The sequence below is a fragment of the Streptopelia decaocto genome (assembly GCF_964273445.1).
Source record: "Streptopelia decaocto genome assembly, chromosome: 11".
Classification (NCBI taxonomy): domain Eukaryota; kingdom Metazoa; phylum Chordata; class Aves; order Columbiformes; family Columbidae; genus Streptopelia; species Streptopelia decaocto.
This window is the reverse complement of record NC_138666.1, coordinates 279,598-293,129: the sequence shown is the minus strand read 5'-3', so window position 1 is coordinate 293,129 and position 13,532 is coordinate 279,598. Positions and strand designations below refer to the sequence as shown.

The following is a 13,532-nucleotide window of genomic DNA, read 5'->3' as shown; positions in this document are numbered from 1 at the left end:
GTTGCAAGGAGTGCAAATGAAAGGTATGTCAGGAAGGAATACAGAAGGCAGCTTTAGAACCATCAGAGTGAGTGATCTGGGACTTTTTGGACTAGTCTGGGGGAAGAAAGTCAGTGCTGCAGTTGTCTGTGTAGAGGGCATTCCGTGGTTTGGGTCTGTGCAGATCAGCGTTAGTATTTGAAGTTAATATATGAAAGCCAGGATGAGCTCCCGAATATTTATTTTTTTTTGTGATTGATCTGTTGGTGACCAAGTCATTCTTTCGTATTCATTGCTTCAATTTCCCTTTCTGTAAAACCAGTGATAGTGGTACTTCTCTTATGAAAATATGTTAAGGTCCACAGATAAAAGGTATTTTAGATTTAGTTTGATTTATTGGTTTTCCTAGTCCTCAGGGAGCTAAGAATCAAAAATAACTTTGTTTTGGATGTCTTGCATTAGATTACATCACTCTGGCCACTTACCAAACCCATTATGTTTATCTCTTGAATAATCATTCTTTGTTTTGCTCACAAAGCTCGCACTCGAATTCATGGAACATCATGCTTTTGGCGGGTATGGCCAGCGGAGATGCATATAAGGACAAGTAGTGTCTTGGAGCACGCGTGCAGCTCTTTCTGGAGCTGGTGAGAGCTGCGCTAACCCGTCAGCCTCATGGTAACGCTGCTGGGATTGCTCAGATGTGCGGTGGAGGGTGTAGTTCATCTGAAGCAATCAGATGAGGTGTTTTGTGGTTTTGAAATTAATCAGACTCTTCGTTAGGAGAGGCAGTGATAAGAGTGTTCTAATGTGCCTGAAGGCCAAGTTGCCTGGGTTTCCTTCATGTTTTTCCCTCCCATGAACTGAACAGCTTTGATGTTCAGCTGCATCAATTCTTTTAGCCTTGGTGGTGCTGCTCTTTCTTCTGCTAACTTGATGGAGCAAATTCTTAGGACACAGATGCTTAAAAAGGTATCTGAGGTCACCTAGTCCTTGACATAAGCTCATCTTGGTGCTCCTCTCCTACTTCTTGTTTGTGGTAGGGGGTGTGCATTCCACTCTCATTTTTGGGGTAACATCTTGCTGATTTTACTGTTCAGACTTCTTTCTTCTGGAGGTCCTGTGTAGGGTTATTTGGAACTCCTCAGCTACTCTTGGTTCACATCTTGACCTTTGTGTATTTGTTTTGTCTTGCACTGCACAACAATTACCTTTGTTTTAATCTCTTTAAAAAGTTGTCTCTTGTTTTGTGTAGAGAGTCTGGAGAGTTGGACAGGGAAAAATTTAATGAAAGGGCAAGTGTAGAGTCTTGCATCTGGGCAGGAACAACCCCAGGTTCCAGTGTAAATTGGGGAATGACCTATTAGAGAGCAGTGTAGGGAAAAGGGACCTGGGGGTCCTGGGGACAGCAGGGTGACCATGAGCCAGCACTGGGCCCTTGTGGCCAGGAAGCCAATGGTACCTGGGGTGGGTTAGAAGGGGGTGGTCAGTAGGTCAGAGAGGTTCTCCTGCCCCTCTGCTCTGCCCTGGGGAGACCACACCTGGAATCTTGTGTCCAGTTGTGGCCCCTCAGTTCCAGCAGGACAGGGAACTGCTGCAGAGAGTCCAGCGCAGCCACCAAGATGCTGCAGGGAGTGGAGCATCTCCCGTGTGAGGAAAGGCTGAGGGAGCTGGGGCTCTGGAGCTGGACAAGAGGAGACTGAGGGGGGACTCATTGCTGGGGATCAAGATGGAAAGGGGGAGTGTCAGGAGGATGGAGCCAGGCTCTTCTGGTGACAACCAGTGACAGGACAAGGGGCAATGGGTGCAAACTGGAACACAGGAGGTTCCACTGAAAGAGGAGAAGCAACTTGTTGGGGGTGAGGGTGGCAGAGCCTGGCCCAGGCTGCCCAGGGGGGTTGTGGAGTCTCCTTCTGTGCAGACATTCCAACCCGCCTGGACACCTTCTGTGTAACCTCATCTGGGTGTTCCTGCTCCATGGGGGGATTGCACTGGGTGAGCTTTCCAGGGCCCTTCCAACCCCTGACATCCTGGGATTCTGTGAGCATCGCACTTGGACTCCGTTGTCTGAAAAAGAATAAAAGACAACTGGGGGAAGAAGTCGGGACTTGAATATTGTGTTTCGTAACCTAGTGCGTTAACAATTTTCTGTCATTAAATACATAGAAAAAAACCCCAGTTTATATAGTAGTTGTTAAGATTTTTAGTTAATCTAGTACTGCAATGACACACCCTTGTGAACAAGGCAATATTGAAGTATGTTATGCCAGGGTCCCTTGGGAAGACAGATAGTGCTTTACAGACTCTTTTACAGACTCTTTTCCTGATCTGCGCAGAAACCCAGCGACTGGGCTCATCCAGACTCCATGGCGGATCTTGCCCTTGGAAATTATTCTTCTAAATTAGCACCAATGCCCATTTCAGTGCTTGCCATTTGTCAGGAGAACTGGTCTCTTACTGCATCATTGCTCTGTGCACATGATTTATCAAATTTCATGTGTCTAGGAAACACGCTGTTCATGAGAAATTACTCACTGGTGTAGGGATTAATTTTTCAGAAGTTTAGGTAATGTAAAAAAATTCATTTGCTGGAGGGAAAACTAAGAAGTGTATGTTAATGAACTGCAGCAACTAGATGTAGATAAAGTAGGTTTTTCAGTGTAACTTGAAAAAGTTGACAGCTGGTTTCTAAATCTGTAAAGGATATGTATTAGTATATTTTTTTTCCTGATTAGTGTTTAACAGATGTGTCAGTTTTTGTTTGTTTGTTTGTTTGTTTTTGGTTGTGTTCTGTTTTCTTTTTGCAAGCTCCTCTTGTTTGGCCACATCGAGTTCTTCATCTCCTTAGAACTCTGAGTTGTAACCATTGCAAACTTCTTCCAAAGCCCCCAAGTTCTCTATCAAACTTTGGCTTTGTTTTGGCCTTTCAAAAGGTTATTTTTTCATTTACCGACATATTTCCAGCCACCTCCAGTTTTACTGTGTTGTTGCTGGAAGCCATGCAATAATCTAATGAGACGATCTGTTTGAGCAGCTGGTTTTAACCTCTGTGACATTTCTCATTTGGGATCTAAGCCTCTGCTGTCACTTCAGTGTGTGCTGCAGATATTTTTTTAACTTATTTTTTCCCTCTTCCCTCCATCTTTGTGGTTTTTTCTTCCTTTGTGTCAGAGCTGGCAAGGAGGGATCATAAATTAACTGCCATATCACAGATTCTTGGTGTTGAATGTGAATTTTTCTCTTGTTTTCTGACATCTCCCTTTCAAAACTGGGAGGGTGTGCATGGGCTTGAAGCCAAAGAGGAATAAACTCTCATTTCCTCGTTGAGAACAGCAGTGTCTTTGGCATCACCAGTTCAAAGTCACTCACGGTTCTGGTTCTGCAGCATTTGTGTTCCTTTCCTATGGTGCTCCTGAGATACTCGATACCTTGGGGATATTTTAAAGGGATCTGGGAAGTTCATTTCAGCTCAGCTCTCGATGCACACTCCAGATTGCAGTGCTCATTTTTGATTACTTGGAAGAAACAAGCAGAAATCCACCGGGGACCAATTATCAGCAGAAACTTTATTAAGTATATTAAGTATTATTTATTATTAAAGCCTGCGGTGGAGTCTGATGGCTCAGCAGTTGGTTTTGCCTGTGACAAGGGGGCCAATCTGCAGAGGTCCCACAAGATCCACTGCTTTTCATCGCTCATACAACGTTCCAGTTCCTCAGATGTAAATTGGGGAGTACTGAAGATGAAGCAACATGTGTTGCAGTGTGCAAGTGCAAAACATTGTTATAAGCAGTAGCTCCTCACAAAGAAAAAGTGAGTTGAACAGGCTGTTACCTTTGTGACAACAACTGTACTCCTTTGTGGTGTTGAAGGATGGGTATACTCTGATCTGCAACAATAGAGTCAGCCAATTGAGGATTTTTCTCTCATGTTTTGGTTCAGTGGAACTGAACGCTCTCTTCAGGCTGCTCAAGCAAGGTGCAAACATCAGGCACTAATCAATGTTCGGAACAAAAATTGCCTTCTGTTGGCATTCAAAGCAAAAGGGATGAAAGACTTATTTTGACAGAAATTGAGCAGAAATTTGTCCTTCAGACAAAACCAGCACGGAATACTTGCTGCATGTAGCAAGAACTCTGCGCAGCGCGTTATCTCACACGTCCTGCTGGTGACACCTGCTCCAGGTAGATGGAACACAAGGTGCACGTGGCCAAATCCAGAGGAGGAGGAGATGTTTTGTGCCCCTCGAAGTGCAGTCGGACAAGTCTGCTTGTATAATAGATCATAAATTCAGAGATTGCCTTTTTTTTTTTTTTAAAGCGTCTTTTTTGTTTTACACAGCAGTTAGAGGCCATTGTATGTGAGGAGGATTGCGTAATCAGAGTTAAATGATTAATAACACTTGTAGGGGCAGCATTAATGCTTTTGGCTCTCGATTGTTAAATAATGAAGAAGGTTATGGATTTCAGAGGCCCCCTCTGTGCCCACAGACCAGAGACCCGTCCTGTGACAGCAGCAGCTGGTGACACGTGAAGCCCTCAGTGCGTGCCTGGGTTTCCGGATTGAAATACTTGCTCCAAGTTATCTAAATAAAACAATAAAATGACTCTACCTTTTTCTTCTTGTCCCTGAGAGGACAACATTCAGCTGGTACTCTTGATTTAGTAAAAATGTCGGCTGTTCCATTTGTCATCAGGCATGCTTATAGTCTTGAAAGAATTAATCACTTAAAGGCATTTGGGTGAAAACTCTGATTCTTTAAAAGCAGTAGCAGAGTTGCAAAGCTTTTATGGCCAGTGTCCCTATTGCACTGTATGCTTGATTATCGAAATAAGATTATATGGAGTGTCATAAAACTTACACCATACTATCCCAGACCACTGTGAAAATACCAAAAGTGACATGGCATGGAATGACGACTCACATTGGTTTTCACAGGCCAGGTTTTCTTCTGAAGTCATTGCCTGGTATTCAAACTCTCCCTTGAAGGTGAACAGTCCCAGTATCAATAGGACCGTGTCCTGTTGTAAGGACACATTTATTAGTGTTTTCTGAAGCATTCTGTGGCAGTGGGGGTTGTGCACGCATAAAGAATAATAACTACTTTTCTTTAGTGACGGACTGTAGTTTCTGTAGTAGACATGCTGTGATTTAGAAGTGAAAGCAAGTCAGTAACAAATCCTTGAAATAAGATTTATGACTTAATAATTTGGTTGCTAATAGTTGGACTAATTCTGCTGTGCCTTCATGAAGATTTTTTTTTCACTCAGTTTAGTTGCATAGCCTGGGAGAAAGATTTAATTTTAGAAGTTTCAGTTGACAAAGACATGCTGGTGCTAGATACGTATTTCAGATCCTTGTCATTGTACTCTATTTTTAAATTCAAGTGCCAGCCAACCTAAAGAGCACATGCTGCATCTATGCTGGGGGCTCCGCGTCCGTGCTCTGAAGCTGAATTCTTCCAAGCCTTAGCACAAGGCCACCCAATCTACTTCTATATTTTTCCTATTTGGTGAAGAGAAATGCTCTAGCAAGTTCTTTTCCTTATCACAGAACTAAAACTGGTCATAAAAACAGCCCTCCTCCCTCCAGAGGTCTGCTCAGGCATTGGCAATTGTTCAGATACTTGTCTATCAACAGCCACTTGAGAAAGAATTTTAAATGGTTTTGTGACGTCAAGGAGGCCCAAGAAAATATAGTCTGGTGCCAAATTACCCCTATTATTGAAAGCACACAGTAAGAAACAGATAACACAGAAATAAATCTTTTGTGCAGTAGCTGTCTCAATGATATGCTCTAGCAACTCCAATAAATGCGGTTGGTATAGGAATAGCTAAAGATGATTCACTTTCAACATCTCATTTTCTGAGTTATGATTAATGAAAATCCAACCTAATCTATTCGCCATCCTGCTGTCTGGACAAAATGTCTGCGGGTAGCTTGGACCTTGCAGAGGGAAATACCCTGACCAAGTTACAGCCTACGAAAGTGAACAATTTAAGTATGATGGACAAAAAACTGAACCTCTTGAATGAAAAGATGGACAAAATGTTGCACTTCCAAGAAGACCTGACAGGCAAATTGCAGCGAGTTAACAAAGGCATTGATGATGTAGAAAAAGGCATTAACAAGCTGTCCCGAGCAGGCTCTGATGAGACAGACAGCATGGACAAAGGCCTGGCGGTGTCGGACGGCGCTCACCAGAGCGATGTCCAGAGCATCTGCTCCGAAGTGCTGAAGCTGATGAGAGCTGCCCAGCTGGACGCCTCGAAGCATAAGGAGAGGCTGGCAAAGATAGAGAAAAGGGTTGATACACTGGATAAAGTTCTTACATTTGTGGGAGAAGTGTTGAAAAATTCTAAAGTGGTGGATTTTATTCTCAAAGGCATTGTGCCCTGGAAGAAGGGGAGTCTGCTGGAAATCCTTGTTGAGGTTGGTTTCATTTTACTGCTCTTCGTATGTTTTTTTGTGATGTAGCAGGGTTTAAGATCTCCTGCTGATTTTTTGCATAAGACAGAATTGAGGTTTTCTTTTCGGTATTGCTGTTCCAGGCTCGGAACGTGCCTGGTGTCCCACGTCTGAGCTCCCAGAGAGGGGGGGCAGCCCTGGGGCCGGGACAGAGGTAGGTGGCTGCTGGAAAGGAAAATTCAGCTTCTGCCGGGACTCAAAGACCAGCAATGTCATTAAATTAGTGACTGAACTGAGGCCCCAGTGAAATGTATGAGTTACATACTGCAAGTGTTCTTTGTTGGAAAAAGCTTCCATTTTCTTGATTGATTGTGAATTCTGAACACAACGCCAGTTACTAAAACCTGTGCTATGGTAACGTTACTGGGCAGACTGATATGTCCTTAGGCATCTAATTTGTCTTTAGCTACTTCCTTGTGATGAATCTGTGACTTTGTCAACTCCATCGACACTGCCCACTCTCCAAATCAAATAGTCTTTGTGTTTGCGAGTTCCTAGACATCAATTCTGATGCATTTATTAATTGTTGAGGACAATGAGAGAGGAACACACAAGATCCCTAAGTGGTTGATACTATGCTTTGGAATCTATTTACCTTATTTGTAAAAGTTACAGGCATCTGGTACTCGTCGTAGCTAATGGGAGTTCTCACTTTTCACCATGGCTTGTATCCCACAGTGGGGAAGGAGAGGGGATAAAATGCAAGAGTTGGAATAGGTTTGTTCATTCCAAGAACCTCCTTGTGCATAGAGCTTTGACTACAGTAAGGGGAACTTAGCTCGAATGCAAATGTCCGTTTGTATCTTAATCCAAATAATGTTTCACCAAAACTGTAAAATATTTTAGTGGGAGGTACACCTAAACTTTTACAAGAACAGGGCAATGCTAGATGCTAACATACCTTTTCAGGCGTTCTGAGTGCTGAAAAGTGAGCTAGGCTGTTAGAAGGATTTCTAAAGAGTTTCCATTAGTGTTGAGAACAGTAAATCACACGTTAGATATAAATCTTAATTCTGGATTTCCAGATTGTCAGTTTGTAAGTGAAAGGAGCAGTAAGGAGGGATGTCAGTGAAGGAGGTGATGTGAGGGGTGCTGGATGAACGTTTCGCATGGATGGGATGAGCTGCCAGCCACTGTGCACTGCTCCTCGTTGGGCTTTGCCAAAGAGGATGCTGAAGGGGGCCAGGACTTCATCAGAGCTTCAAAGAGGACATCAGAACTTCAAAGAGGACGCTGAAGGGGGCCAGGACTTCATCAGGGCTTCATGGCTGGGTGGATAGAGCCTGAGAGGTGGGATGAGCCCATGGACCAGGCTGGGCTGGAGGTCTCTGTCCCAGGCACTCGTCCTGGGCTTGTGGAACATGCAACATGCACGGGGCAAGAGGAGAATTTTCTGACTAACTCTGGTTGTGCAATGTGACCGACATTGTTCTCCTCTTCTGTTTCTGGTTGTGAACAGTTTTGAAAGCAGAACGTAAGGTCAGTTATAAGACCTTAAGATATGTCTATACTTTGATCACGGGTTGCTGAGGGAAGCGTGAACGAGGCTTGGACCAGTGTGGTAGCGTCTGTGTGTGACCTCGTCAGGGGGACGTGGAGCAAAGCACAGGCAAATTTACAAAAAACTCGACTTGCGCTGAGCCGTGTGCTGACTTTGCTCTGGCTTTTGCAGGCTGTTCTGCAATAGCAGCATAGACACGTCCAAAGAGCTCCACCGCTGCGCGGGGGTTCACACAAAATAATCTGGTACCTGCTTGTCTCTGTTTCCCAAGCTTTGCTGTTTGTGATGGCGAGTGCTCAGCCGAGTGCGCTCACTGGGGGGACGGGAGGGAACGTCACATTTTCATGTCCGAGGGAGCTGTTTGATGGTGTGACAGCATTCCAGGGATGCCATGGGAGTATTTACAGAATAAGTTTCGTGGGGTTGGAGTCAAATGGATAAAAGACTATGAATTGAGCTTCATTAGATGCGAACTTCTAACTTCTTATTTTAAAAACAAGCAGATGGAAAAACCCATCAGCATTAATCTGTCACTTATCTAAGACTTTCTTTGCACGTAGGATTTTGCAAGAATAATGTTCTCCCTGATCATCGGTGCAGGTTTGCTTAGAGCTGTAATAAAAATGGTAATGATTTTTTTACTACTCTTAATCTTTGGGTGTTTTGTTTTCGGGGCTCTCTTGTGGAATCTATATGGTTGGAGCATAAAACTCTTAACCGCTTTTACTTACAGATGAAGGGGCTGATTTGCAGCAATTTTGTAATCAGTTATCTGCAAAAATTTGAAATGTTGCTTATTTGCTTGTATAATTAAGGATAGGATTCTGCTCATCACTAGATTTTAACTACATGTGAACCAAGAAATGTTATGCCTTTTCCTATTTTTGTGTCATGCTTTTTGCTAAATATTAGTTATTTAGTTTAAATTTTATTTCAAGTGTATTGCTGTGTGAAGTGTTTAGTGGTGCTATTACAAAATGTTCCTCCTCTGTGCTTTCTTAATTGGAGGAAGAAATTTGCTTAAAAACAAAAACCTGCTTCTAAAAGACAACAGTTCTGTTTTTAACCATGTGTAATGTCAAGTACATACACAAGAGTTGCCATAAAGCCAGAGGCTCTTTTTCTGCTGTCACCTCTATCATAGCTCAAAGAATGAATCTTCAGATGCCTTGAGGCAAATATATTAACAATATCTTTGGAGAAATTGCTTATCTTTCAGTCATCAGCCAAAAAGCAACAGAAATACCGTATCATTTCTTTTTCTAATCTCTCTCTTATGTTTCATGGTTTTTAATCAATATGAGTAAAGATGACAGGAGACAAAATCTCTGACAGTGGGAATTTTGGAAAGCGGTGAGCTCGTGTTATTCCATGTCATCTTGTTTTAGAAGTATGCCTGTCTGCAGAAGCGGAGAGAGTTTGGAAGAAGGGATTAAACACAGCAGTAACTAAAAATCTGGACGATCAGAGGTGTTAGTGTCCATGTTACAGAGTCTGAACACCTCACAGTTGGAGCAGCCTACTGGCAAATAAACATTCTTGGCCATAACTGTTATTTTTATGTTCTCCTGTCATTTTTAGGCCAAAGATAAGTCTGAGGAGAGTGGTGCAAAACCTAAGCGTGTGCTTAGTGACAGAGGAACCCAAACTGAAGGCAAGAAGCCTCTGGAAGGTATGTATCACTGCAGGCATGCTGCGAGCGTTGACGCTAGGTCGTGCAGCAGACAGACTGGAAATTAATAGCCTGCTGTTTCCCACTACCTGAATTACTCAAATGTAACTGAGTAACTTTGTGCACCAGTACTGGGAAAGTAGAGCTGTTCTCACCTCCTCTGCAAGACGATCTGTCCCCCGGATCAAACCCCACAGAATGCGAGAAGATCGAGAAACTAAAAGCAGCACCTTTGTTTGGCCTCACAGTTTTCTTGCTTTGCAATTACAGTGAGCTGGATTAAGAGAGCAGCACTTGTTCAGAGATCCCATGAAGGTAGAGGCAATACCATATAGCAAACCTAATAAATTATTTTCCTTTGACACATCTGAACCAGCCCTCCCTCCTCCCACTCTGTCAAGAGCGGATGTGTTGACTTTGGGAATACCTTTTTTTGATCAGCGAGTTTCATTGCCATGTCAGGGCTAGATTCCTATTTAGGAGGCATCTGTCAGGACATTGTCCTGTTGCATCCATTATTAATGCCTGTGGAGTTGCAATGGGGGTGAAGGTGATGTTGAGGAGGCTCTGTCATGCTGTTGTCTTCACAAATGGTCAGTGAATCCTTTAAATTACAGGCAATCCCCTTTTTCGCTTCATTGTTTAGCAACTGACAAAAATAAAGCTGATACTCAGAATTCTGACCCAAAAGCTACACAGGGTTGTGAGCTAACCTTGATTACCAGCAACCTGCGCATGGGAAAGGAGTTACCCTGGAAATTTCCACTGTTCATATTCGCAACCATTGTCATGAGAAGGTGCTGAAGAACCTTCTTGTCATGTAGTGGAAAATGCGAGAGGCACTGTCTCAAATCCCTCAGTCTTGTTCAGCATGTCTCTGCCCCTCTAAACACGCAGAGGGTGTATCGGGTTCAGGAGGGTCCTGGATGGGTCTGCACCCCCGGAACCACCTGCTATCATTACCCACAGAGTGATCTCAGATTTTAGATGCCTTGAGCTTGAGCCTTGCAATTTGTTTGTTTGCTTTATGGGAAGCCAGGTTCTATCTGTAATGCTGCTGGACAGCCAGCAGAGTAGCTAAACCTCTGATTAAGCCACGGGCATTAATAATAACTGTCTCAAGCCTGCTGGTGTAAGGATTTTGAACATTTCGGCGGGGCGGGGGGGAGGCCGTTCTTGCTGCCTTTTCAGATGTACGTGACCACGTAGGTTGTTTGGAATGGTGGGTTGCTTTATTCCCTCTCTGTTTTGCTGTCACTTTTGTCAATGATAGTTTATTAATGACTTGTTTTATTCAGAGACACAAAGTGGGAAAAAGCTGGATGAAAACAAAGGAGCGTGTGAGAAGGTGAACACTTCTAGTGCTGTGGCCCACAAAGCTGACTCCAAACCCCAAGTTAAGGAGAGGACAGTGCAGCAGCAGGCAGTAGAAGGTGCTGGCAAAACGCATGGCTCTAAGAGCTGTCAACAGCAAAAGGACATCGGTGTCAAAGCTTTGAATCAACACAACGGTCTTCCCTCTGTAAATCAAGATCACGCAGGCAACCAAAATGTTCCTGCTGAAGCAGACGATACGGACAGAGCCCCGTGCCCAGATGAGTGCCGCAGGACGCCTGGCCATCAGAAGCCCGGAGAGAATGAAAACAAAGCTCCACCGTGCAGCGCGGCATCCCGGGAAGCTGTGCCCTCCACATCCCGGGCTATATCAGACACAGGGCGTGAAGTGACACACACCAGGTAACAGCCTTGTGGCAGCTTTCTGTGTGATCTGAAACCATTTCATGTGTTAGAAGAGGGAAAAAAGGAAAATGAGGTCATTAAAGGAGGCAACTCCTGCTGAGGTGTGATGCAGGGGGACATCAGAGCAGGAGTGGTGAGACCTTACAAGCGGTTCTGTGAAGCCAAGGGGTCAGAGGGCTGGATGTGTGGGAGGTTGTTTTACATGATCAGGGCTTCTGTGTATTAGAGATAGAAAGGTGACTGCCCGAATATAGCTCAAGTGGTTGGACATTTATAAACCACTCACTCCTTTCCAACCCCTCTGTTTCTATAACCGTAGAGGTGAAAGGAATTTGAAATATTTACTAGTATACGACAATAACAAACAACTTGTTTTGTTTGCTGTCCTCGGTGTTTTTGTGGGGCTTTTTATGCCTTGGTCACCTAAAGATATGACCAGATTGTTCATTTATTGATGTCTATTAGCCTAATATTTTCCTGACATAGGTGTTTTGTAATACGCCTTTCATAATCCATTTCATTTTGAATTATTTATTTAGAATTTTATTTTAATTCCATTTATTTAAATTTAAAAAACCCCACACAACAAAAACCAACAAGAACCCACACCAAAAATCCCCTACCAACCAAACCCCCAAAAACTGAAATCCTGTGGCAAATTTTAACTACTTTGCCTTCTCTGTGTGGGCTGGTGGATATAAAGCTGTTTAGGTATGTATGGGTGGTAGACAGACACACACATATGGACGCGACTTTGTGTGTGAAATTTCCCCATTGCTTGTGTGTACAAATCCGTGTCTGAACCCCAGACAAGAACATGACACTGCTTTTGTATGTGTGTACTTTAATTTGAAAACTTTGAATTTGTAGCAGTGCTTGTGAATATAGGGTGGATACTTAAATCTTCCTGTGCAAGGGGAAGGTGTCTCCTGGGATTACGGGACTCTAAAATATAACCCCAAAAGTGAATGAAGAATAAATTACCCAAATAAGTGACAGTTCTCCTGAGGTCAGCACAGAGGGCTTCAGGAGGGAAATGGTTCATTGTGAAGAGTGGCACACTGGGATATGTTTCTGCGTGTATGGATGTGGCAGGAGAAAGCAGAAGCTTTTGCCACTGTGGCCTCTTCTTCAACATTCAGGAAGTACAGTTTATAGACATTGTTATCTCCAAATTGGTTGCTGTGGTAACCCTAAGAAAAGAGGCACCTCTCTGTGTTTTCCTGGCGGGTTGGAGGCTCTGGCTGGAGAGCCCTGGGCCCAGCAGGTCTGTTCCTGTGACCCCTGGGCCTGGCGGGTCTGTCCTGTCAGCCCTGGTCCCAGCGGCTCTGTCCCGTGAGCCCTGGTCTCGTGTCTGTCCCCGCACGGGCGCTGCTCGGGGCAGGCTGGCTCAAGGTGTGCACCGGGTGGTGTGTGTGGAACAGCTGCTGGTTCCCCATGGGAGTCAGTGCTGGTTCCCCCGGTGTGCCAGGCGATGGACTCAGGGACAGGCAGCAGCAGCGCGGGTGGCTTGGACGGGGTGTCCGAGCCCCAGGGCCGCGGCTCGGGAGGAGGCGGCTGCCGGGTCCCCAGGAGGCAGAGCCCGCAGCGAACTCCGGGGCGGCCGCGGCCCTTCCCACGCCGGCCACGGGTGACACTCTGCGTGAAGGCACAGGAGGGTGGTAAATGCCTCTCTGAAATGAATGCAACTTTACTGAAGTCGGAAGCCCACGCAAACGTGTCAAAAGAACATTGTGTTCCCCTGCTTGGAGAAATGCCCAAGAGTCCTGCTGCTTTCAGCTTGTGCAGATAACCGCGGGGTGTTTGCTGAGAGCGGCTTCGGCTGAGAGATCCACAGCACAATGCATAGGTCTCCAAGTGCTGAAAACGACAAACTTCAGGCTCTTGTTATGCAAAAGCAGAAACATTTATAACATGTTTTGTAATGTTGCTTCACTAAAAGAGGCCACTATTTGGAAAATGAGGTGCATTCTTTCCTAGACATCAGAAATTTTCTTTACTTGCTGTTGTATAAGATCTACTTTACAGCTTCACAAGTTTCAATTCAACCTCGCTGAAATCAGACTATGGGCTTATGACAGTTGGAGCAGTAACAGTTGACTCAAAAATTACCACACGAATGTCTGAAGGATTTTAGGAGCACAGAGAATTGTTTTCAATCTGTATTCTTTT

At 44.4% G+C, this 13,532-nt stretch overlaps 1 protein-coding gene across 2 annotated transcripts in view; it reads left to right on the top strand.

Moving 5' to 3' along the window:
* The window catches only part of MYLK3 (myosin light chain kinase 3), a 38,706-nt gene that overhangs the window by 6,894 nt on the left and 18,280 nt on the right, over positions 1 to 13,532 (top strand). For both annotated transcript variants that reach the window (XM_082062559.1, XM_082062558.1), the window contains exons 3-4: positions 9,530 to 9,620; positions 10,919 to 11,357. In XM_082062559.1, coding sequence (XP_081918685.1) covers positions 9,530 to 9,620; positions 10,919 to 11,357 — 530 coding nt within the window. The remainder of the gene's footprint in view (positions 1 to 9,529; positions 9,621 to 10,918; positions 11,358 to 13,532) is intronic.